Source organism: Thamnophis sirtalis, unplaced genomic scaffold, assembly GCF_051295495.1.
Source record: "Thamnophis sirtalis isolate CommonGarterSnake01/CBP01778 unplaced genomic scaffold, rThaSir2_p1.2 scaffold_5, whole genome shotgun sequence".
In the NCBI taxonomy this organism is placed as follows: domain Eukaryota; kingdom Metazoa; phylum Chordata; class Lepidosauria; order Squamata; family Natricidae; genus Thamnophis; species Thamnophis sirtalis.
Genome location: NW_028261385.1, coordinates 116,134,723 through 116,159,459, shown reverse-complemented (window position 1 = coordinate 116,159,459; position 24,737 = coordinate 116,134,723). Strand labels below are relative to the sequence as shown.

The following is a 24,737-nucleotide window of genomic DNA, read 5'->3' as shown; positions in this document are numbered from 1 at the left end:
CACTATATACTTTATTATTTTAATTAATATTATTTTAACAAGTTGCTTCAAAAATACAAAATGGAAAAAATAACATAAAAGTAATAAAAAACAACGGAGGAAGGGGAAGGAATCCATTTATAGATATCCCATATCAATGAAATGTTAAATATTATTTAAATGTTTCTAAATAAAAGAATAACTGATAATATACTGTAAAATATGAAATCTTTGCCAAATGGAAACATATTGCATTATATTTTGATTAGTAGATAAAATTGCTTTTTCAAAAACAGATAAATTACTTATCTCTTGAATCCACTTCTTAATTTAGAAAATTTATGCAATTTTTCCAGTTTTTCAAAATAATTCTTTTAGTAACACTCCAGGCCTGGCATAATTATAATTCCTCATTATCAGATTCCTAATTTAAGGACCTAATTTAACACAATATTATTATCTTTAACATTAAAGAATTTCCTCATAAATCTACTGTTATAAGTGAAAGTGAACACAGAGCCAGCAAATAGCCGAACATTTTTCTGAAACTCCAAATCCATGCTATTCCTAGTGCAATAAACTCACCCCTTTATAAAAGAGGGTGAGTTAACACTGTATAAAGGAGATAAACATGGCTAGTTACACAATTTAAATGAAATTCAGATTGTTAGACAACTACTGATTCATTTGCACAATTTGCTCTATTTTAATAACGTATTTAATATTCTTTTTCAGATACTAGTTTAGATTTGATACTTCAGCTTAATCAGGCAGAGCCAAAAAATAAGGTATGCCAAAACAGCAATGTCATGGCTCCTCTGCAGTGTTTTGGAATGACTCCAGATGTCACTGCACCAACTTTACAAGAAACAGAAATGATGTCACAACAATTGAAGGTAATGTCTTATAAATAAATGGGTGAGCTACTATCTATATGAAATAGCAATATTTTAAATAAGGTATTTATTGATTTCAACAGAAGGCAGGATTTTAAGAAAATTTTTCCATTTACTCTGTCTTCTTTTAGTGTTTTTCTGAACATAAAAACAGCAACTGTTACTGGAATTTAAATTTATGCTTCCTCCATCACAAAAGCCTTGACATGGAGATGAATAATAATAATAATTAAGGATCTCCTTCAATGGCACAGCCTGTAGGAATCTTAATTTATAAATTGCAACATAGCAGAAAGTAAAACTTTCAAATGGTAAATGCTTTGTTAAGTGTTGACCTTTTGTACTCATAAAGTAACATTTAATTCCTTTTCAGACTGTGCTGAAGATGGTATATGATGAGAGTTACAAAATGCTTGTTCTATCAGAAAAATCACTACCTCTTGATGATGGTGATAAGATTCAACAAGGTCCATCAGTGGAGGGTTGGCAAAGAGAGAGACTAATATTGGTTGATATAATACAATCACTGAAGAACAATCTCAAACAATCTAATAAAGAGAACAAGGTACAAAGATATTATAAAAATTTTGTTTACAGTCACTGTAATTATTAATGTGTAAAATTAATATGTAATTATTACATACAAAATGATGTGAAAATTACAATTGCCAGTTCTTTAACTAGTGTTTGCTTTCATATGCATCAAGTTCTTCCGAAGAACCTAGGATGTCATCATGTATCAATATAGGTCTGCATAGAAAAGCAAATTCTAGAACTAAAGAAAAAAAATGCTATAATTGCCTGAAAACTGGTCAGATTGACAGGATATAACAAACCACTAATGACCTCTTGGAAATTTAGCTCTCACTGGAGTAGTTAATCCCATTTGGGATTAAACAATTATGATCTGCATGGGCAAGTTGTCATAAATAAATTATTTCTCCAACCTTTTCATAAGTCATTATTTAAACCATACAAAAATCTTGATAAATCTGGATGTTTTCTGAACAAGTTGCTTTGGATTGAGAAAAACTGAACTGTTCCTCCAGTACACTTTGCCAACCATTGAGCATGGAGTTGCTGTAGCAGTGGCATGGCAGTGGTATGGCACAGGAAATACTATGCAATGGAAGGAAGAATGAATTCAGTTAAATACCAAGGATTAGGGTTATGGCCCACAAACAATGAAGGAAATAAAGTTGAAAAAGGATGGTTTTTCAGCAGGACAACAATCTGAAGCACACCTTAAAGTCAGCAATTATGAAGTACTCACAAGAAAGAAAGATAAAGGTTGGTATGATGTTTATCGTCACCAGATTTGAATATTATTGGAAGGAATATTATTGTAAGGAAGTCTCAAACATGCAGCACAAAGGAGACTTTAAGAATATTTCTCAAGTAAGCGTTTTGCAAAGAAGAATGGGGAAACAATCTAAAAACACTTATAGAAAGCTGGCTATGGGAAATATTTGGAATAAGGATGTGATAAAAAGTACTGATTGAAATCAGTATCTTGCATCTGTCATGTTCACTATTTTCCTATTCTGAATCTATAAAACATAACTAGTAAATACATTACAATTTGCAAAGAAATTTCAATATTAACTTTGTATAATGAATAGGTTGTACCAAGTTCCATTTTTTTAAGGATGAATTGAAACATACATTTAGACTAAATGTCTAAACTTTTGCCTGCAACAGTAAAGTAAAATGATAATTTTCAACTGCCACATTCTATTCACTAATATTACAGAAGCAAATGGCTGTGTATTGCTATTTTTTTCCAGTGTTTTATTTCTAAAAAAAATTAGTCTGGAAATCACATCATATTAGGAACAGAACAATTATATATTACTTGTCTCAAATTACTATTTATGCATATATGTGGTTCACTGAAATATGCATGCATGTACAGATGCAAATCAAAAACAGTGCCAATATAAACAATTCACATTAAATGTTTTATTTTTTCCCTAAGGAATCAGAAAAAAACCTTACATATAAATTCAAATAGCCTAAAAATGAAAATGATATGTAATTCATAGTTTGAATTAGTTTTAAATTCTGTGCTATAAAAATAGGCATGTGAATTTACAGCTTTTAAAAATTGCCATATATTGTTTCAGTGTATGAAATGAACTTTCTTTTCAGGAGGAGCAGCAACCAAAGAGAGTCATGGAACATCTTTCATCCTCAGATAGGAACAGCTTGCTGTCTGATATGCAGGATCTTGAAGTTCAATTGAGACTTACACAACTTCAAAGCCAAGAGAAGTTACAGGAACTCCAAGAAACACTTACAAATACAGAGAATCATGGGAAAAAGCAAGAACAACAGCTTCAAAGACAGGGTAATGTAGTTTTCTTCTCATTGTTCATTTTAATAAATAAATATTAAACATAAAAATCAATTTACAAGCACAATTGAGCCTAAACTTTCTGTTGCTAAGCAAGACAGTTGTTAAGTGGGTTTTGCACTGTTTTATGACAATTCTTGTCATACATTGCAGTTGTTAAGTTAGTAACACAATTATTAAGTGAATCTGGTGTCTCCATTAACTTCACTTATCAGTAGGTTGCAAAATGTGATCACATGATCCAGGATATTGCAACAATCAAAATGAGTTTGGTTAGTGTCTGAATTTTGATCACGTGACTAAGGGAATGCTGCAATGGTTGTAAGTGTGAAAAAATGTCATAAGTTACTTTTTTCAGTGTCACTTTAATTTTAAATGGTCACTAAATGAAGTGTGGTGAGCACTATTGTATTATCCTTATTGGCCTTCCATCTAAATTGAAACTTTATTTTAAAAAATGGTAAAGAGACTATATTGGGAAAATATATTTGGGGAAAATATACAAAGCTTAGAAATAGATTTATGTATTTACATTTTGCAATGTTTAAATTTATTCTCAGTTGAACTTCTGGAATACAAACTTCAGCAACAACAATCCATTGCAAATGACTTACAGGCTTCCCTAAAACATGAACAAGAGAAAGCTTCTGAAATGCACGAATTGCTGAAACAGGAACATACTGCAATATTGAATTTGAAATCAGATCTTTGTGAGAGCAAACAAACAAATGAGAGATTAGAAAAATCTTTACAAAAAAACCAAAATGAAGTAATTAAATACAGGTAAAGATTTTCAAATGGATTCTGCCTTACATTTTTGTTAATTCATTGCTATATTATGAAATCTGTCTCTTTTCTTCCACAAGGATTTTTAAACAAGAAGTTTGCAGTCTCCTGGAGAGCGGGATCATAGGCAAAGTTTAGGCATGGGAGTTGTAGCCAGTTTGTCTGCAAAAGGGACTTCTGCCAAAGAACTCTGCAATCAGGGTCACTAGGATTCTCTTAAGTCTTATCTTTCTTTTTTATTCCTATATACAGGTAGTTCTCAACTTATGAATGTAATGGAGCCTGCCAATTACATTTGTAACCCCTAGGATTCGTAAGAATGAATCATGTAACTTAAAGGTGATCACTCCATGCTTTCGCCCACATGGGCGAAAATGCACAAGGTATCTCAGGGTAGGGGAAGGCTTAGGGGAAGGCCATGGCGGGAGCTAGTACTTCTAACTACCCAAGGTCCCATTGGGATATCTCTTGCCCCACTGAGATATCTCATGCTTCCTCCCTCCACCCATCCTGCCTGACCGGGTCACTTACCTTAGTAGATCTTGATGATGAATGGAGCTGTCTCCTGTGCAGCCTCTTTGCAATGGTTTCGCCTTGAGCAAAGGTTTGCCGAGGCCTACTGGGAAGAAAGACTGTGTTCCTATAGGCTCTAGTTGATTTTGCAAAAAGCCTTTGCCAGTGAGAGTGGAGGCCAAGAGGGGTGCATGCATCCTGCCGAACCTCCATTTTCGTCAGCAAAGGCCTCCTGAAGCACTTTGCTTGCAAAAATGGAGGCCGGGAGGGCATTTGCAAGCCCTAAGGAAGTGGGGTAAATGAGGTTTCATGTCCTCTTCCCTTTCTGTAGTATAGCTTGGCAGCTATTTTGCAAGCAGAGATGGTGGTGAGCCAATGTCAGCCTGGATTTATATTGCAACTGCAACCTCAGTTGACTGAGAACCACTGTCTCTGGAACCTATGTATCTTCAGACATGTGCTCTGTGGTGTGGGGAAGCTGCCTTCTAAGAATAACAGAACAGAATAACAAAACAGAACAGAATAATAGAGTTGGAAGGGACCTTAGAGATCTTCTAGTCCAATTCCCTGCTCAAGTAGGAGACCCTGTTTCATTTCAGACAAATGACTGTTTCTTCTTAAAAGCCTCCTGTGATGGAGCACCCACAACTTCTGAAGGCAAGCCATTATACTGGTTAATTGTTCTGACTGTCAGGGAATTTCTCCTTAGTTTTATTAGTTCTATTGTATTAGAAATGCAGCAGAGGCATTAATAGTGCCACTGCTCAGCTATTTGAATCTTACCCATGGGTGACCAAACCACAGTAAACAATGGTTGATGTGGGGAGGGATGTGATACATCAGTGGTGGGTTTCTACCGGTTTGGACAGGTTCGGATGAACTGGTAGTAGCTTGGTGGCCTGGGTCGCTGGAACCGGCAGTGACCCAGGCCTGCCACACCCCCGAACCGGTTCTCCCAGCAGCGCCATAGGTGCCGCCATCATGTTTTTTGTTTCTGTGCATGCACAGAGCAATTTTAGTTGCATTGCAGATATGTACATCAAGCATGCATGCAGAGCGCGTCCCTGAGCGAACCAGCAGTAGTTTCTGCCGGAACCCACCCCTGTGGTACATCCCCTGACTTGGCACCTTATCAGTACTCATATTCATTTGTTTATGTGGGATCAGTGTGACACCTTAGGGTCTGTTAACAGGCAAGCCAAGAAAGGATAAGAGAAAAACAGTAGAAAGGCACAATGAGAAAGGAGATTCACTCCTATCTTTACTCCTAGCCTTTCAAGTGCTTTGCACAACCATGCAAAATATCACAATTCCATACAGGAACAGTCTGGAATCAGCCACCATTCCCAATAGACTCAACTGGAAAACAAAGTGCCAAGTGGGAGAAGGAGCTTTTGGGTGGTGCTTTGATCCAGAGGTTTGTTTCCTCCCTTTTCAGGTGAAGGACACACCAATATGGACTTTTGGAAAGACTTCAATAACCACCTTCTCTGGGAAGGAGCAGGAGAACTAGGAAATCTCCCTTGTGTATAGAAGAGGGTAGAGAAGGGGAAAAAAGGGAGGTATATCCTGGAGTGGAAAAGGAAGAAAAATGGGGAGAATGTCAGCCTACATATCAGCAATATATAAATGCATCAGGAGAAGATGTACACTGTTGTGTTTGAATGTTCATTCATACAAATATTAGTTTGATTGTGTGTGCAGCATGTTCTTATTTATCATATGTATAAGTTACTCCAAAGTAAATTGCATGTGGAAAGCCCTCCCAGTAACATACTATATTTCTGGCATAGGGTTATGTATATTTGTTCTTCAAATTTGCATAAGAAAAAAGGAAAATGTAGGATTTTTATGGGCCCTTCAGTAGGATTATCTCACTCATGGAATAATTCATTCTATTCATGGGAATTTGACCAGAAAGGAGTAGTCCACACCAATTCACAGATCATTTTAGAGTATATAGCATCAATCCCTACTGTATAGTATAAAGGCTCACTTCTGAGATTCTAATTTATAGATGCTCAAATTCTCTTTGGCTGTTTACAACTTTGCTAATAAAATGCCTGCTTCCTGCATAAAGAAGCATTTTTGTTAATTTTATTGTGGTAATTAGCTTCATTATTGTTATGATTTCTTATTTTAGTTGTCCTTTTCGCATAGCCCTAATTTAGTAATGATATATACCATTCCTAGTTTACGTTTTCACCTGTGTGTACACAAATAGAGAAATCGTTTTATATTCTGTATTTGTTACCAGGATGAAAAGATTCACAAAAAGTATTTGATTTATTTTTACCACTGTGATTAATATCTATAATGTGAAAAATATATTGATTTTATTTTTGTTCAGTCATTAAAGATCTAATTTGCTGAAAAACAATAGTTAATGTAACAATTTTTATAAATAATATTTTTAAATGCTATGTCATAGTTCTGCATTGGAAAATAAAGAGAGAAGTATTACAGCAGCACTTGAGAATTTACAGAGGGAATATCTTAAAAACAAAGAATTACAGATTAAGTTGGATGAACAGCAAAAACAGCATAAAATAAAAGAGGATGAAAAATCAAAAGTTATAGAGGTAAAAGATCTCATGAAAATGATAACTGCTATTGTTACACTGTTTTTATATTCTTGTCTTCAAATCCTGCTCCAAGAAAATTAAGCATTCATTGTGTTCAGAACAAATCTAAATAAACATAAATTAATTTATGGAATAATTTTAAATGCCGTGTTTGAAAAATAAAGGAATACTGTAGTTAGATTAAATGTTAGTCCTGTATCCAAATCAAAGAAATTGGTACATGATGTATGGAAGTGTTTTAGGTTCTCTAACTCAATAAGCATTCATTTAGGCCAGTCAGTTAACCACTTGTTTCTATAGCACAGTTTTGGACAAGCAAATAATACTAGGTAAAATGTCAAGTTGAAATTAATTTAACCATGAATATATCAAAGTCCAATCTGCATTCATTTTTAGTTAGCTCAGTTCCATGTAGTGTTGTTAATACTTCTTAAATATAAAAGAGGATAAAATCATCCAATTGTTTTATTTATTTGCCTCCAAATATACTAAGGTACAAACTTGCCAGGTCAGTTACTTAGGAAAAATAAAACTCAAATACTTAAAGGACTCCTTTCAATAGTTATCTTGCAAAGATCACCTAATATTCAATTTTACAGTAAAGAAAGATATGTGTCAATGAAAAGACAGTTATAACCAATTCAGTATAGCAATTTCATTTTTCCACAAACAATAGAGAATTTGCCCTAGTTTTTTTTATAATAAATATAAATGTATATAAAATTTATGTCAATACCTGACACCTCAATATGTAGAGATGGCATTTATTTTTGTATCTCCTATTTTATTGTATTTCTTGATACATGTAATAAATCTGGGGTAGATAGTCATGGGAACAATTCAGTCTATGACTAGAATTTGTCAAAAATGTCTGTCAGCAGTCCCAACCTGATCAATTAGGAAAGAAAAACTCCTAGTCCACGATTAGGCAAAAGTGTACTTTAGTAAAGCCAAAGTAGTTACAGAAAAGGTAAAGCTGGATCTGAGATTTTTGTGTACAAAAGATACAGTTAACTTTCCCTTGCTCCTGGCCAATCCCTGGTTATGTTATCAGTCATTATCCAATTAGGTGTCAACAAATTATTTGGGAAACAGTCCCTGTCTTCACGCATTGGCTTCTCTCAGGACACTACGGCTTGATTTCGATTCCTCCTGGTTCCCTCCCTGCATCCCTACCCCCACTGCTCCCTTCCCCTGTTACTGATGTCAGGCTGCCAGCTTGCAATGCGTAGCTTAGCAGAATGGCAGCCATGACATGATCAAAGATGCTGAAAAATAAGACAGAAATCAAATGTGAAAATTCAAAATATTTTCAAGTTTGATAAGATACACTGCTCACCAGTTAAAATCTTCTCTGAGGATTTTAACAAATTCATTACCTCTGAATTGAAGGTTAGATCTACTGGATATTGCACAATGTTTATGTCCTGACAGATTCAGTCCAAATTCCCAATAGTTATAAAGAAAAGCTTAATAGCAGTAAATCCACCTCCAAAATATTTTAAAATTTAGATCATCAAATTACTTTCAGTTAACCAGCAAAAGCACACTTTAGATTTGTATAGCTATAAATGGCTAGTTTGGCAAGCTTCAATCAACTAAAGCACTTCAAATAGGTTCACTCTTTCAACATCAATTGAAATGATAAAAATATATTTACTATTCATGTCTCATTAATTTACTTAATTTTTTAAGATATTTTTTGGGGTAAGTGCTTGTTAGGACAGACCCATTCCCTGATTGTATGCTGCTGTTTTATAAATCAATTTATCTTCGGGAGGGTGTAGCACATAGCTGAAAACATAGCTACAAAGGGTAGACTTTCTTTCACTGGCGAAATTGTTTCTTTGCATTTCTTAAAGACTATACTTCTGTCTGTTTTTCTTTGAGCTGTTTGGACTCAAATCTTAATTTCCATGAAATTGCACTGACAACAGTATTAGACTTCATACATATTCAAGTTTGAATTTTAGTGTAATTAATGTAAATATATCTTTGTGTTGTACAGGAGTTGCAAGCTGCCTTGGAGTTACAGTGTATTCAGAACAATCAATTAACTGTGGCTTTAGAGCATGAACAGTCAGCAAACAGTAATCTCCATAAAGAACTCCAAATTGAACATTCTCGGTGCGAGGCTTTATTATCCAAGGATCAGAATAAACTGTTGGAACTGCAGAAAAATTTAGATATTGAGAAAAAACAAAATGCAGACATGTTAACTGCCTTGAACCATGAACGTGTTTTGACAGAACAACTGACTATGAGATTAAATGAATGTGGATCTTGTAAACATAAAGATTCATTGCAGGAATTGCAAGAACAATTGCATTTAGAAAAGTCCAATTCTATGAAACTTTTGGCTATAATTGAGAAATCACAGCAGCAGATATTTGATTCAAAGAAACACATGGAAGAAATGCATCTGCATTGTAAAGACTTTCAACAAGAAGCAGCTCTCCAAAACACTATTCAAGTTACAGGATCAATGATGCAAAATAAAAAACAAGATGTTGTTCATACTTTGGAGATACAAAGAGAGAAAGAAGTAGAAACAAAAACGGGGTGGAAACAATTGCAGTCTGCTGTCAAATCAATGAGAGATCAAGAGATCAGGACAGTACAAGGAGAAAGAAAAATGGCACAGGAGCAACAAACTGAATGTCACTGTCTAAGGGCACTTCTAGAAGCTCAAGAAAATCAAGTAAGAATATCCTATTTGGGGGGGGGGGGTTGCCTTAGTAGTATAATACATTTTGCATATAAAAGAATCTACACGGAGCTGTAATTTTGGGGTCCAGCCTATAGATCATCCGTTCAAGGGCTGCCGAAAGGTTTGGACAGATTGCTATGTTTGAAGCCTTTGAGTAAAGAACATTAATTGATTGATTAATTGATTTGTTTTGAGTTGAATTGAGTCCTACTTTTATTATTTTTATAAACAACAAAATGTATTTTATACATATGCACATACATAAAATTAAAAATGGTGAGTCCAAAATAGAACCCTCTCCCTTTGTTCCTTCCACTTTCTGCGAAAGAGTTTATCAGCAAGAGATGACTATAATTGTAAGATTTCCTGTAGATATCACATTAATTAAAATATCCCATTGTCAAGTTTTCAGTGTGGCACAGAAGAATTTCTTCTATTTTTTATTATTATTAAAGTTTTTATTTTTAATTTTCAAAACAAACAACACATAAAATCTTCCTTTTTTACATACTGTAGAAAGTGTATCAGTTGGTTACAAAAGACTTTCGTGTATCTCTTCCACAGTCATCAAGCATAATTCATATTAACTCAAGTATTTTAGCTCAGATATTTATATGTTACCGTCATCATACCTCCATTTTCATTTGACTATAGTTGTTTAAACGTCCTTCATTATAAAATATACCAAGATTTAATACATAACCACATACTGGCATTTCATTTACTATTTCTAAAATCCTCCAATGACCCTAAATCCTTATATCCTATTCTAGTTAAACATCCATAATATTTAATAACAAAGTTTTCTATCCTTCTTTCCAAATCATTGTTTACAATTTACATCTCATTTCCTTATATTGTACGTACGTACGTGCATGCATGCATGCATGCATGCATGCATACATACATACATACATACATACATACATATATATATATATATATATATATATATGTATGTTATTATCATCCCTCCTTTATTTGACTATAGCCTGCATCATATAATTTTCCCCCTAGTAATCAAGACTTAACTGAATCTAACTTAATTCTTTTTTTATTATTATTATTATTAACCTTTATATATGATCCAAAAGATTTTCTAATCTTCCTTTCATGGGTGCCATTCAATATTCATATTCAGTTATTACTTATCATAACACTACACATTGTATACATTATTATCATTATCAATTATTTATTTAACTATATCTATTATCACTAAATTTCGCTAAGTTTAGCTAGTTTTAAATTAATACTCTTCCATCTATCAATCAGTATCTTTCCAATAACAAAACCATGTCACATCTTCTGCCATTTGTGGCATCAGTCCTCTAATCATATCTTTAATCAGCTTTGTATGAACTCCTCTTAGCAATTCTTTGCTTATAAGATCTCTCATGTAATTTTGATGCCCTTCTTCTGTTTCCTTAATCTGCTTATCTTTGATTGTCGGTGGTGTTATCAAAACTATTGCTAATAAGGTTTCTCTCTTTAAGTCCATAAATTCTTTTATTTTTTCCTCTTCTGTATCTTCCCATCTGGGGTAAGTTTCCCCTCCATTTAATTCCTCTTTCAGTATTCCACTCTTTCCATTTTCAGAAACAAACCAATCACCATAAGTATCAGCATTTTTAATTTCTTTATATTCATTTTCCTCTTCGATTTTTTGGATTTTAACTGCTACTTTTTCCATTTGATGAACATCTTCAACTTCTCCATCATATTTTACTGTTAGAATCACTAAGTAATCAACTTCTTCTCTATCCTCTCATTTGTATTTGATAATTTCTGTATTTCTGAGAATATCTTTTGCAGATTTAAAACTTCTTTCTGGTGTAGAAATTGCGCGATGATTTCCAGCTGACAAACACTACTACTGTAGCTTAGAAGGTTTTAGCAGAATTAAGCATCACAATAACATTTCACCTTTCTCTGATTAAGAATCTATTTCAAAGGAACAGTCTCTGTGTTTTTCTTCTTATTATTATTACTCTATATAAACAAACTGTGAGTCCTTGAAGTGCCAAGCCAGGATAATCAGTGAAAGAAGTATTTCATTTCCAATACACAAACATCTAGCTTCCGAGTAGCAGTGTTACAATGTTAGAATGTTACCACTTCTTTGTTTCTTTTTGTATCTTTTTGTATTTCAAATTTTAAAAAAAGGTCCGATTCTTAAATGAGTTAGAAAAACACCCACAGTAATGAAAGAGGAAAGTTTTAGTCCATAGATTACGGAGAATACTGAAAGAAAAAAAAATAGAAGAAGGACACTTAATCCGTTCATTTTAAAACGTTTGCATAAATTCCATCTGTAAAGATAGCATTTAAAAAATAAGATAACCCACTGTTCAAAACCAGTCCAAATTTAATTCCGCCGCTTATTTCTTCTGTTCAATTTAAATTAATTTTAAGGTTTTTTTATAGGCAGTAATTTTTAAAACAGTAAAAATTCCTCACCAGCTTAAAACACTTTCTCGTTACGTATCCTTCTGTTTTGGAACCACCCCGACCTCATCAGCCATTTGGCTGGATTTTTTGTCACCAGCTTGAAGAACTTCTCTTGGATCAATCAGGGACTTTGCGATGTCCCTGTGATCAGGAAGATGTATTCTTCCTGTTCACCGTCTCTATGGGACAGTTTAGGTCCGTTTGGACCACTCAGAGACAAAAGTGTCAGCTGCAATCTCAGAGCATTGAGATCGCACATCGTGTCGTTGCGACTTCGGCTCTTCCCATCTGGATTTCTTCCATTTATTATTCCTGTCTAAAGTAATCGAGTAAACTCACTATAATATCATGTTTAAAATAATGACTCCTATTGATTCCACTTCTATAATTTCTTTCAATCTCTACGTAACCTACTACTCCTTTGATTTTCTGTTGTCTCCTGCATTGTTGGTGTAAGTAGTGGCAAAACCTGGGGGTGCAGTTAAAAAAGGGATCAGCCTAAAATCGCTAGGTAATCACAAGTGAACTAAGTCCAACCTTCCTTGAATTCTATTTACCAATATCTAAATCCAAGCATGTCTTAAATATCAGTTGAGAATATTTCTATGCGTAAACACGAGTAGCAATAAATCAGTTTAATTGGCCCGTCAAGTGTGGACCTGATCTTTTGCACCTGACAGTTGGTCTCAGTCCTTACTGATACATTCAATTCTGGGCTTTCACTGTCCTTCACCCTTTTCTTCAATTCAATGCTTTCTTGATGAGAATGGTGTGATACCTGCTGAGCACATACTTCCCATCTTTTTTAATGAGTTCTTTGTGTAAAAGATCCATGATCAAGTAACTCAAAGATAGCAGCACAATCTATATAGCTAATTGTTGACTTCTAGAGTCCTGTTCCTCTTACAACACGTGAAAGGGTTTTATGGTAAGTGGAAAGATTACCAAAAAATATTTATATTCCCATTTTTTTTGCCCAATACCTTGTAGCCTTTGAAATCTTTTTTGAATTATCATTCAGAGTGATAGATACCACATTTTGCAGCCTCAGCAACCTATTCGTCATATTCTGGTTGTCCCTGTGATATAATACCAGCTTGGCATACTCAGTCCTTAATTCTCTTAGCACAACTACCACAAAGTGCCTCTTGTACCCCAAAAGGTTCTGTGGTTTCTCTGTATAAGACTGCAGAAGGATTAATGCAATTTAAAAAAATCTGAGGATACTCGGATGTTGAGGTATATTTCAAATAATATTTTTGTCAATTAAAAATTAATAACACTGATAAGTTCCCTCTGTTTATGAATATTATGCATATGCATTATTTGATATAATACAAATTACTGTATTTTTTATTCCAATAGACTGAGTCCACATTACAATATTTGCATAACTCTGTGAGATTCAAGGAATTGCAACAAATGCTAGAAGATCTGAAGAATCAAGAAAAACTACTAAAAAGATATAACCAATTTCCATCAAAAAATAATTATACTAACTTAACTTTTACAACTGATACTGTAAGATTGCATGTTGAACAACAGATATTGGAAAACATCAGAGAACAGCTGGTTCTTGTTGCTGCATATCTTTCTGAGTTCATATATAAAACTATAGACAAGTGAGTATTCTTTTAAGAATTATCTTTGTTTTGTTTCTTTGTTTTACACCAACATCTTCTAGAAATTGGAGAAATAAGGGGGAACTCATCCATTCTAACAATTGGACATGCTGTGTATATCTTTCAAGAAATATCCCATTTATCCCTGGGAAAAATGTTAATGGCAATATATGATATTAATTTAGATTAGCGATACTTAATCAGAAAGCTTTAATTTAATGATACATATAACTCTGCTTTCTGTACTGAATTTTAACTGCTTTCCATATTTTAGGCTGTAGGAAGATTCCGAGTAGCAGCAATTGTCTCCTGGCCAAAATTATTTTTGAGGTTGGCTGGTGAATATTAATTTCATATGACTGCAAAGTTCTATGTAAGATTAGTTACCGTATTTTATAAGATGCACCTTTTCCCCTCAAAAAATAGGCTGAAAATCTGGGTGCATCTTGTACACTGAATACAGCATTTTTTGCCTCTGAAACCCTGCCGCTTCACCAAAATGGCCATGCATAGCCTTTAGGAGGCTTATAGAGTGCTCCTGGGGGCTGGGGAGGGCCAAAATGAGCAAAAAAATGGGCCATTACTCCCCCAGCAACACTCTATAAGCCTCTTAAAGGCTATGCATGCCTTTTTTTTTTACCAAAAAATGGGCTCATTTTCATAAAAAAGGGGCTGTTTTTTGCTCGTTTTTGGGCTCCCCCCCCCCCCCAGGAGCACTCTACAAGCCTCCTAAAGGCTATTTATGCCCTTTTTTTTTTTTTTTTTTTTTTTTGAAAAAAAAGGGGCCTGTTTTTGCGAAAAATGGGCCGGTTTTGGGAGGTCTGCAGAGTGTAAAAACCTTGTTTTTTTAATTTGCCTCTTCAAAATCTTGGTGCGTCTTATACTCCAAAAAATACAGCAATTATTTTTACACAAACTTATTGTCTTTAGCTAAGTTGCTCAAGACTATATACCAAGTTTAATTTTTTCTGTCTTGTCCTTAATAGAACAGTAAATTGGTCTGCATCAAATGACAAGATAGTTGCAGCCTTACTTCATATACTTGAAATCAAAGAATTACTGGCTTCTTCCAAACCTGTGGTAAGAGAGTACATTTTCTTTTCATAAATATTTAGACTTTAGTTACAGATTTTAATTTACACAAAACAGCTAATATCTCATGTCTTCCAATAGGATAGAAATATTTTATTTTAATTATTTATATCCTGCTTGTATTATTTTTACAAAACTCAAGGCAGCAAACATATCCAACACACTTTCCTCTTCCTATTTTCTCCACAATGATAAAGCTATGAAATATCACATCAGTTTTGAATTAGTATACCAGGTACAGGCAAATCAAAACACAATTTGACATTCTCTGCTCAGATTTCAGTGTATCGCAGGCTAGATCCATCTTAAAAATGGCAAGAAAACTCTCACAGTAGCAATCTACTGTATTTTTCAAAGCTTTGTGGTTTGAGAAACCTCTGCTTCAGTATCTTGGCATAAAACTATGATCTTGTCCTTTAAAACAGTAGATTGTCTAAAATAAATTAACTATTCTTATATAACATTTTATATTATTTTATGTGTGTGTGTATAAAATAATATAATATTTTAATATATTTATATTATTATAAACAAATCATAATAAACGTCTCTCCCCCCCCAAAAAAAAAAATATTTCCCTGGGAAATTATGTTTGTGTGTGTGTATAAAAATTCTTGACTTACAGTGGCAATTGGCCTACAAATTTCTGTCGCTAAACAATGCAGTTCTAAAGCGCAACTACATTACTTATCCCTGCAGTCCTTGTTGCCTGTTAACTGAATCCTACAGTTAGACAGGACAACCTCCTCCCAACATCCCATAACCTAGTTTCTGGGAAGCCCGCAAAAGTTGCAAGTCCCAGGAAGTTGCAAGTCCCAGGTGACTTGCAAGTAGATTGGCAGGTAGCTATGCAATGGCTGCCAGGTGAGAGAGTTCACAATGGGTGTGAGGGAAATATCACAAAGGATGGGGAGGATGCACAAGTGTATAAGGAAAGCTTAGGGATGGTGTGATGGAGGCAGAGAGAGAATCAGGTTGGGGTGCAAGGATGCAAAGAAGCAATGCTTGGGAAGGGTGCGCAAGGATGTGTGTGTGGCTGGCACCGGTCTAGAGCTGGAGGAGGGTGCACAGGTGCAAGACACTTAGGCCAGTAACTTGAACATTCCTTACTGGCTTCCCCATTGACTTTCTGGAGAAGCCAAAAGAGAACGTCACAAGGGGTGATCAAGTGGTAATGAGGCATTGCAACTGTTCATAAGTGTGAGACAGTTACCAAGCGCCTAGATCAGGGGTTTCAAACTCAAGGCCCATGGGCCGGATCAGGCCTGCAGGGTGCTTAGATCTGGCCCGCAGGCCTGCCCTGGAAACAGCAAAGGACCAGCCCTTGGTGGCTCTGTTTTTGCTGGCAGAGGGCCACAGGAGGTCATCCAGGCCAAAAATGGTGAATGCAGCTCCCCCCGGCTCCATATTTGCTGGCAGAGAGCTAGCAAAACTAAAAGCAAAAGAAAAGGAGAAATGTTTCCCCTTTTGCATTTGAGCATCCAAGAAGGGACAGGAAAGGAGAAAGAGAAAGAAGAAAGACAAAGAAAAAGAAGGGAAGATGGGAAGAGAGCAAGGAAGAAAAAAGAAGGAAAGAGGGGAAGGAAGAAGAAAGGAGAATGTAGAGGGAAGGAAAAAGAAGAGAGGGAGGCCTTCTTCTGCTGGAGGCAATGGATTCCCCCAGCCCCGCCTGGGCCATCACAGGTGCCTCTGACACAAGTTATGTCAAGCTGGCCATGGCCACCCCCACCCTGAGGTCAAACACAACCCTGATGCGGCCCTTAATTAAATCAAGTTTGACACACCTGGCCTAGATCATAACCACATGATCGCAGAGATGCTGGGACAGCCAAAACTTAGGCCTAGTTGTAACCACCAATTGTTCAGCACTATCATAACATCAGCAGTCACTGAACAAATGGCTGTAAGTCGGGGGCTACCTATTTGTTTTTCCCTTTATATATTCTTTGAATGCAGTTTGTAATCCAATTTTGTTCTTCACAATAATCTAACATTTAAAATGTTAAATAATCTAACATTTAAAATCATTTAGATTCTGATGGAAAATATGCACGTGTTCTGTAGATCAGATATGGCCTTCCCGTGGTTTATTGCATAACTGAAATTCAACAGTAATGTCCAATAAGTGTAGGAACAACTTCTGGGAGGCTGTGCTCCCATTCTCATATTGATCCCCACTTCTTCCACTTCTGCCTCCCACAGTACTGATTGAAAAATGAGTCAGTGTTGCTCCATCTAAATTTGAAATGTGCTGGTGAGATTCTATACCAGTGATGGCGAACCTTTTCAGCACTGAGTGCCCAAGCTGGAATGTGTGCACATATATGTGCATGTGCCAGACCACTGAAAACCCAAAGACCAGCTGGCTGGCATGCGAATGCCTGGTCATTTTGGAGGCTGTTTTCAGGCTGTTTGGGGGCTGTTTTCAGGCCGTTTATGACCCGAAAAACGGCCTGTTTTTTTGGCTCTTTCAGGGCATTTTCAGGATGTTTTTCAGGGTTGCTTTTGGTCCAGAAAACGGCCTGAAAAACATGCATGCCAGAAACCAGAAGAGCAGCTGGTGAAGACGTGTGCCCACAGAGAGGGCTTTGCGTGCTACCTCTGGCAAGTGTGCCACAGGTTCGCCATCACGGTTCTATATCGTACAAGGCATATACAAAAACAGGAGAACATGAGGTAGACCTAGCAGAGACATGGAGACACAACATCAAAGATACATTGCCACAACATCAATCAACAACAAGAAGCTATTGAATTTCAGCAAAGCAATTATTTAGGTTTTTCCACAATTTTTGGGAAGATTAAAAATAGTGAGCATTTTGTTTCTTTGGAGAAGTCCCACCATTCAGTTAATTAAGAACCATCAAGGCAGTGTGACCTGTGCCGACTGTATGGTCACACGTTTGGTCTCTATCTTGTCTTTAGTAACTTGTAACTTTTCCAAAGACATTCCCGTAACCTTTTTGATCCTCTCCACCAGTAAATCACTTCTAAAAACTTGCCAAGAAAACTGCAGGATCTAGTGCAGACTGTTGCCAGAAGTCACTCCTGACTTAAAGGTGCAAATAGATATCCTCAGAAAGTTATCCAGTCTTCTTTTAATGTAGTAGCAGGTTGATTTGTCACAGTGGATTTAATTTTTTTAACATATATTTATATTGTTGAATTAAAGCAGTTTCATTGTAATGAAGTTTGTATCACATTATTAAAATGTTACATCTAGGTTATCCCTACAAGTATAATTCACTCTATGCAAGAATCAGAAGGATTTATTCATCAGGATAAGTGTGGTTTACAGAATGGTTTGAAAGCAACAAACTATGCAGCAACCAAAACAAATGTGCCAGAAAATAAGCAAACTCTGATGTCTACCCCAAAGGTAAACAACACTGCAACTATATTTAAGTTAAGTTTACTTTATTGCCATTGCACCTCATACAACAAAATTAAATGCCATCTTCAGTTTTTCTATTATTTTTGTTCACTGTCTGTCTGGGAATGGGTAAGGAAAGCAGGCTGGGATCTAGTTGCTTGGCAAGAGAAAGGGGAGTTTTATTTTAATAGCTGAAATCTCAAGATAAATAGTGTCTGATTCATGTAGTTTTTAGAATTAGGAACATACAAAATAGCCAAAGTAAATTTTTGTTTATGACATGAATATTTTGAGTGTTCTGGCTAAAGGAAAAAAAATAAGAATTGGGATCAGCTGCTGCTCCATTTTTCCCCACACTAGATTCCTAGATTGGATATCATCTACCAAGTATATTGGATTGTTGTCCACCATCCAAAATACAATTAATTTGGCAGAAGGGAAGATTTTTAAAATATTTTTGAAAAATGATCCCCAAAACAATTGAAACAGACCCGCTTTGTTTTAATCCTTTTAAATTCTTCAGATGTGATGGTTAACTTTTTCAACTCCCAGTTACTGAAAAAAAATCCATAATAAATCTAAACTTCATTCTGTATAAGAATGATACAAAAGCTTAATTCTTAGCATTTAATCAGAATTTGTATAACTATGAACATTAACAAAGCATGGATATACAGTAAGTTTACTTCCTTAAACAAAAGAACATTCAGCTAATTGATATTGTTAGATCCAGCCCTTATTTTGTATGTCTAATGCAACTTCTTCGATGCAAATAATTTTTCACTCATTAAGCTATAGGTAGTTCTTGGTTAACGATCATTTGTTCAACAACTGCTTGAAGTTATGACAGTGCTGAATGAAACTAGTTCTTTAAGTTCTGGCATCCCAGCACTTCTGTGATCATGTGATCGTGATCTGGTGCTTGGTAATTGACTTGCATTTACCACAGTTGCAATATCCTATATCACATCATCATCACTTGAAACATTTACTTTTGGCTTCCCCTAACCTGGAGGGCCTTCCGGGATACGCGATTGGCCCCGTTCCAGTTGTGCCCTGGGTAGTGGCTCTGGCCTCGGCATCGGGGTTGGGGTCATGCACGCAGATTCCATGTGCCCCAGCCCCCTGCATCTGTAGCATTTCAGCGGACTTTGAGGGGGGGCTGGTTTTAGGACCCACTGTGTTGCTGTGGGTTCCCGTCGGCCGGGCGTTTTCAGGTCGAGGTGACCTCTCTCTTTCATGTCCGGTGGCTTTCTCATGTTAGCGTGCAATCCGCCATCAACTTTTATTGCTACTCGAAACCACTAAGAGAGTCAGTTTGGGATGTTGCGGTAGGCAGTTACTTGGGCAATCTGCTGGTCCAGACTTGTTCTGAAAAAATACACTAACAGACGCTCTGCTAAAGGGGGTAGCCTTCCAATGACTCTCCCAAATTCACGGATGTGCTCTTTGATGGGGTGGCCCCTCTGCTTTAGGTCACTGAGCTCATCTTCTGCATACAGGTCCTCCTCCATCTCCTCAAATCTGGCCTCTAGCAGTCATAGGAAATCATCTACACCTTCCAGTTGGAGGGTTCTCCTCTTGTGGAGGGCTGCTAGCCATTCCCTTGCTTCTCCCTCTAGTCCCTCTGTGATAATATTCACTATGGCTCTAGGGGATGAGTAGAGTAGAGATGTCCATAGCTTTCCAGGTGGATCTCAGCTGAGTCAAGGCTAACTGGTCTGAGTTCCCATCAAACTTTCCTCTGAATCGGGATGGTTCAATCAGCAGTGCCCTTCCCTCCTCCTGCCGGCTTCTGTATGCTTGCGTTTGATATGTCTGAAGTTACTCCTCAGTTCTAGTTCAGAGGGAGGGAGAAGATTGTCTGCCCTGGGCAGCCTGCCTGCTATGTGGGAGAGCCACTGGCTTCATCTTCATCTTCCTTCTAATGGGTGGAGAAGGGGGGCTGCATTCCCGTGTGCTTCTTGTCACCTCAAGAAGATACACTGCTCCTCCCCTCTTTTGGCATGCCTTTCTTCACGGAGGGTGACCCAGTCAAATTCCTCCCTCCGTTGCTCTATGGAACTTCCCAGGGCCTCCATTTGGGGTTTTGGGGGGCTGGCTTGATTCCAGTCCAAAATCTCCTCCACTCTTCCCAGCTCGCTTAGGGCCTTTTCCTTTTTCTGGGCATAGAGGTGGGGTGGGGGCTCAGCTTTAGCTGCTTTTAGGGGTTGAATACTTATCTCATCTTGCTCCGTCCATCTCGGCTTTGATGTCTGATGTCAGGCTGCACTCCAGCTGCAATCGGGCTCTCTCCGGATAGCTGGCCTTTTGCCATGATCTTCTGAGTTCCCCCTTGGCACCCCCGATATTTAAGAGCAAGAAATGGCTTTCTGTAAAGTTTCTTAGCGATGCCTGATTCATAATAAGTGAACCAATATTGTAATACAAAAACCAGTGTTTTATTAACAGCTTCATTAGGCATTCTTCATTAGGCAATTCTTATTCACAGCCATTTCTTTGCTTTCTTTATCTGCTTCTGAACTTTGCCCCTGTTCCTTTCTTCCCTTCAGTCTGTGTAATAAATCACATTACCCAATAAATACACCCATCTCAACCCAGCTATTGTAATCTGAGACCTGGTATGTGTGGAATGTGAACACGGAGAGTTGACAACAGCACCCAAACCACATCCCCGGCAGTCCACGGAAAAACCTCTCCATGGAACGATTCCTGTTGCCCAAAAGATTGGAGGAGGCTGGTCTGGTAAATTGCTGAGACTCCCATAGCTTTTTCCTCTCAGAATTCTGGGGATCTTACACTCCATATTCATGTGGAACTGCTGCACCCCCCTCCCCCTCCAGGGCAACCACGTATGTAGCTTCCCCCCATATCGCAGCAGACAACCCTAGGCCCACCGTGCTCACAACCTTGTGCCTCCAACAGCAGTTACCTCATGGCAGCAGCCACTCCCTAGTCCTGCTCACACTAGACATCCCCGTACCCTCCTACATTCTTGCAAACCCAGAAACAGCCAGCCCTGGCCACACCATACCACACACACCATTCCCCAAAGGCTCATTTGCTTGCACTGTGCCAACCACTTGCCCTTGTGCACCCTTCCAACTCGGCAGCAGCTGGCTCCACCATGTTCAGCCTGCATCTCAACTGCCATTAATCTCATCCCCCTCCCCTAGGATTGATAAAAATAGATTTTAAAAAAATATTGGATTTTTTAAATTTTAAATTGGATTTTTTTATTTTTATCAAGTTTATTTTAATAAAATGTTTTTGGAGTAAAATCTATCTAAAGATAGTTTTTTATTTAAGATACGTTAATAATTTAGCTTATTCAGCATGAAATGGAGCTTAGTTATATATTCTGCAATATTTACATTTTTGGTAAAGTCATTCAATGAATCCAAGCTCTGCAAGCTGAGATAACAACAATAATCCTTTACTTGTTGAAGAGTAGCAGAAAGTCCAAGGAAGTCATCAGGTAACATCCTGAAATTTATGCTTAATGACAGCCATCAGGAGTGGAAGGATTGCTAGTGCTAAGAGATGCAGTTGATGCAATCACTGACTTGGTGCTTTATGACTCACTTAACAAGGGAAATTCCAGTCCCAATGACTGTTGTTAAGGCCTTGTAATTAGTTCTAGTAATTGCAGTACCTTAACAACAGCCGTTGGGATGGAATTTCTTTGCTTTGTCCAGTATAAAAGAACTTCCATAGATGGAAACAAATGATTATGGAAATATAAGCAGTTTGCAAGAAGTATTTTTGAATAGTTTCTTTACTTCCCATAAGAATTATTATTTTACTTTTTTATTTTTATTCAGATACAAAAGCTATATCGTAAGTATTTGAGAGCTGAGAGTTTTAGGAAGGCCCTGGTTTATCAGAAAAAATACCTTCTTCTGCTTTTGGGTGGATTTCAAGAATGTGAACAAGCAACATTGTCCCTGATAGCACGCATGGGCATTTATCCTTCTCCTCCTGATCTGAATGTTTCTGAAACACGAAGCCATTTTTTTACCAAGTTCAGATCTGCAGTTCGTGTGGTCATTGCGATATTAAGGTAAATAATCTTTAGTACTTTTTTCCCCAAAGGGTTTACATTAATTATTTCCTGATACTAGTTGGTGAATAAAAATTCTTGCAAATCTAATGGAACTAATGGGATTTAAATGGTTGGTTAACCATTAAAGCTTTAATCCATTGTTTCCTTCTTTATTTAAACAAGGCAAGTATAAGAAAGCAAAATATTGTGGTTGGACAGCACGTAAACTTGATAATTAATAGTTAATATAGAAATATAGTGTGTTTGTTTCAAGTTGTTCATTAATGTTTGTCTTTTTCTATCTCCACAGATTAAAGTTTCTAGTGAGAAAATGGCATAAAGTAAATAAGAAAGAAATGCCACTGGAAGCCATTTCTTCTAGCCTTGGACGCAATTCATGTGAGAGTTTTTTATGATGAATCCTATAGCTTTGGTGTAATTATTAGTAAATCATCTCTATTAAGTAAACTGAAAAGTAAAGTAATGATATATACATATGTTTCTGTTTGATTTATTCTGAGTAAACAAAATAAGATTTGATTATGCTGCAGGAATTGAAAAAGTGTAATTATCAACAGCATATTCTTACTTTTTGGAAATGATATGAGACAGAGTTTGTTAGAGAGCAATAGATAAATTCAATGGATGCCTTAAGTTGGGAGTATTTATATAGCAAAATTATATCTATATGAAGATCTTGTTTTGGGAAATTTGTCACTTGCCTATAACAAATAGGTACATATATTTATTTTCTGTATGATATTTTGATAAAATAATTGGATATTTGCTCCAATTACAATTTTAATTCAGTTTTATTAATTTGAATAATGTAAAAAGAACAGTTGACTGTTATAAACAAATTAGCATTTGTATCAGAGGTGGGTTCCTACCGGTTCGGCTGAATCGGTAATGGTATGCCGGCCTGGGTCAAAGAACCAGCAGCAATGCAGGCTGGCCACGCCCCTGAACCAGTTCCCCAGTCACCGTCACCACCATCTTTTTTTTTAGTTCTGCACATGCACAGAACAATTTCCATTGAACTGTGCATGACGAGCAAACCGGCAATAACACCGGCTGAAACCCACCCCTGATTTGTATGCAAATATATGCTATATTCTCAAAAATTATTGTAACTAGCAATATTAAAATCTTAAGCCATTGTTTATTTCTTACATTAAAACATTCTAAATTAATATATATCTTAATTCAGAGGTTTTCAAACACCTTCCTCATAATAAAATTAGTAAAAGAAATAAATACACTACTTTTAATACTTTATTTATTTATATTTATATTTCATTCAGCCATTGCCGTCAAAGAGGAACTCTGGGCAAGTAGCATTGTATAATAAGACATCAAAATATAAATCAATATATTAAAAAATTAAAATGCTAGTTAAAATTTTGAGTTAAAAATTTAAGATTATACATTTTTAAGGAGGCAGAAAGAATCCTGTTAAAAGTTGGTTGACAAAGGCAAAAAGATGGTTCTCATAGTGCTAACCAATCCCATGACTATGCACTCCTTTGGGCTCCCCACACAAGGTCACAGTCACATTTTAATCCCTTTCCAGAAAGCCAGGAGAGTGGGGGCTGCCTTACCTCCAGAGAATGAATATTCCATCGCATAGGGACAGCAGCAGAAAAGGCTCTCTTCCTAGACTCAGTCAAAATTCTTTAACTGATGTCCACAACATACCTTCCCTACTTTATTGTGTGGGATGGGATGATGTGATGGGGCGAAACAGTTTCCATAGGTAGCCTGGCTCTAGCCATGTAGGGGTTTATAGGTAATAACCAATCCCTTGAATTGGATCCAGAAGCAAACTGGTACCCAATGCAGTTCGCGGAGTAGAGGTGTTACATTAGAGATGTACAGTAGAGGTGCTTTTCTTTGGGCATGTAGTATACTATACCAGTAGTATAGCTCACAGAGCTGCACTTTGCACCAGTTGAAGCTTACAGATACTTTTCAAGGGTAGCCTCATGTAGTTGCAGGATACCAAATGGGAGGTGACAAGGGCATGACTGATCAAACCGAGAGCCTCCCTGTCCAGGAAAGGGAGTAACTGGCGCACAACATGAAGTTGGCCAAAGACCACCCTAGCCAAAGCTTCCATCTGTTCTTTGAGCAAGAGCCATTAGTCCAAGAGGACTTCCCAGTTTCGCACCAGGTCCATCTGGCATAGGGCAACCTTATCCAAGACAAGGATCTGAATATACAGCCACTCCATCTTACCAGAGTTCAGCTGCCATCCTGTTCCAGGTTTCAGCTGCTCCTGTTCCAGGTATCACAAAATAACATCTGCTGCATCATTCACTTGTCCCAG

The 24,737-nt window shown here is 36.7% G+C and overlaps 1 protein-coding gene across 3 annotated transcripts in view; it reads left to right on the top strand.

Moving 5' to 3' along the window:
* LOC148045605 (pericentrin-like) overlaps positions 1 to 24,737 on the top strand; it is an 86,438-nt gene that overhangs the window by 55,596 nt on the left and 6,105 nt on the right. For 2 of the 3 annotated variants that reach the window (XM_087716700.1, XM_087716698.1), the window contains exons 26-36: positions 715 to 875; positions 1,249 to 1,440; positions 3,027 to 3,225; positions 3,792 to 4,014; positions 6,962 to 7,112; positions 9,124 to 9,816; positions 13,642 to 13,898; positions 14,885 to 14,978; positions 18,214 to 18,369; positions 22,188 to 22,426; positions 22,719 to 22,807. In XM_087716700.1, coding sequence (XP_087572826.1) covers positions 715 to 875; positions 1,249 to 1,440; positions 3,027 to 3,225; positions 3,792 to 4,014; positions 6,962 to 7,112; positions 9,124 to 9,816; positions 13,642 to 13,898; positions 14,885 to 14,978; positions 18,214 to 18,369; positions 22,188 to 22,426; positions 22,719 to 22,807 — 2,454 coding nt within the window. Of the gene's footprint in view, positions 1 to 714; positions 876 to 1,248; positions 1,441 to 3,026; positions 3,226 to 3,791; positions 4,015 to 6,961; positions 7,113 to 9,123; positions 9,817 to 13,641; positions 13,899 to 14,884; positions 14,979 to 18,213; positions 18,370 to 20,915; positions 21,207 to 22,187; positions 22,427 to 22,718; positions 22,808 to 24,737 lie in introns of those variants that run through there. The other variant, XM_087716701.1, reaches the window with a different exon arrangement.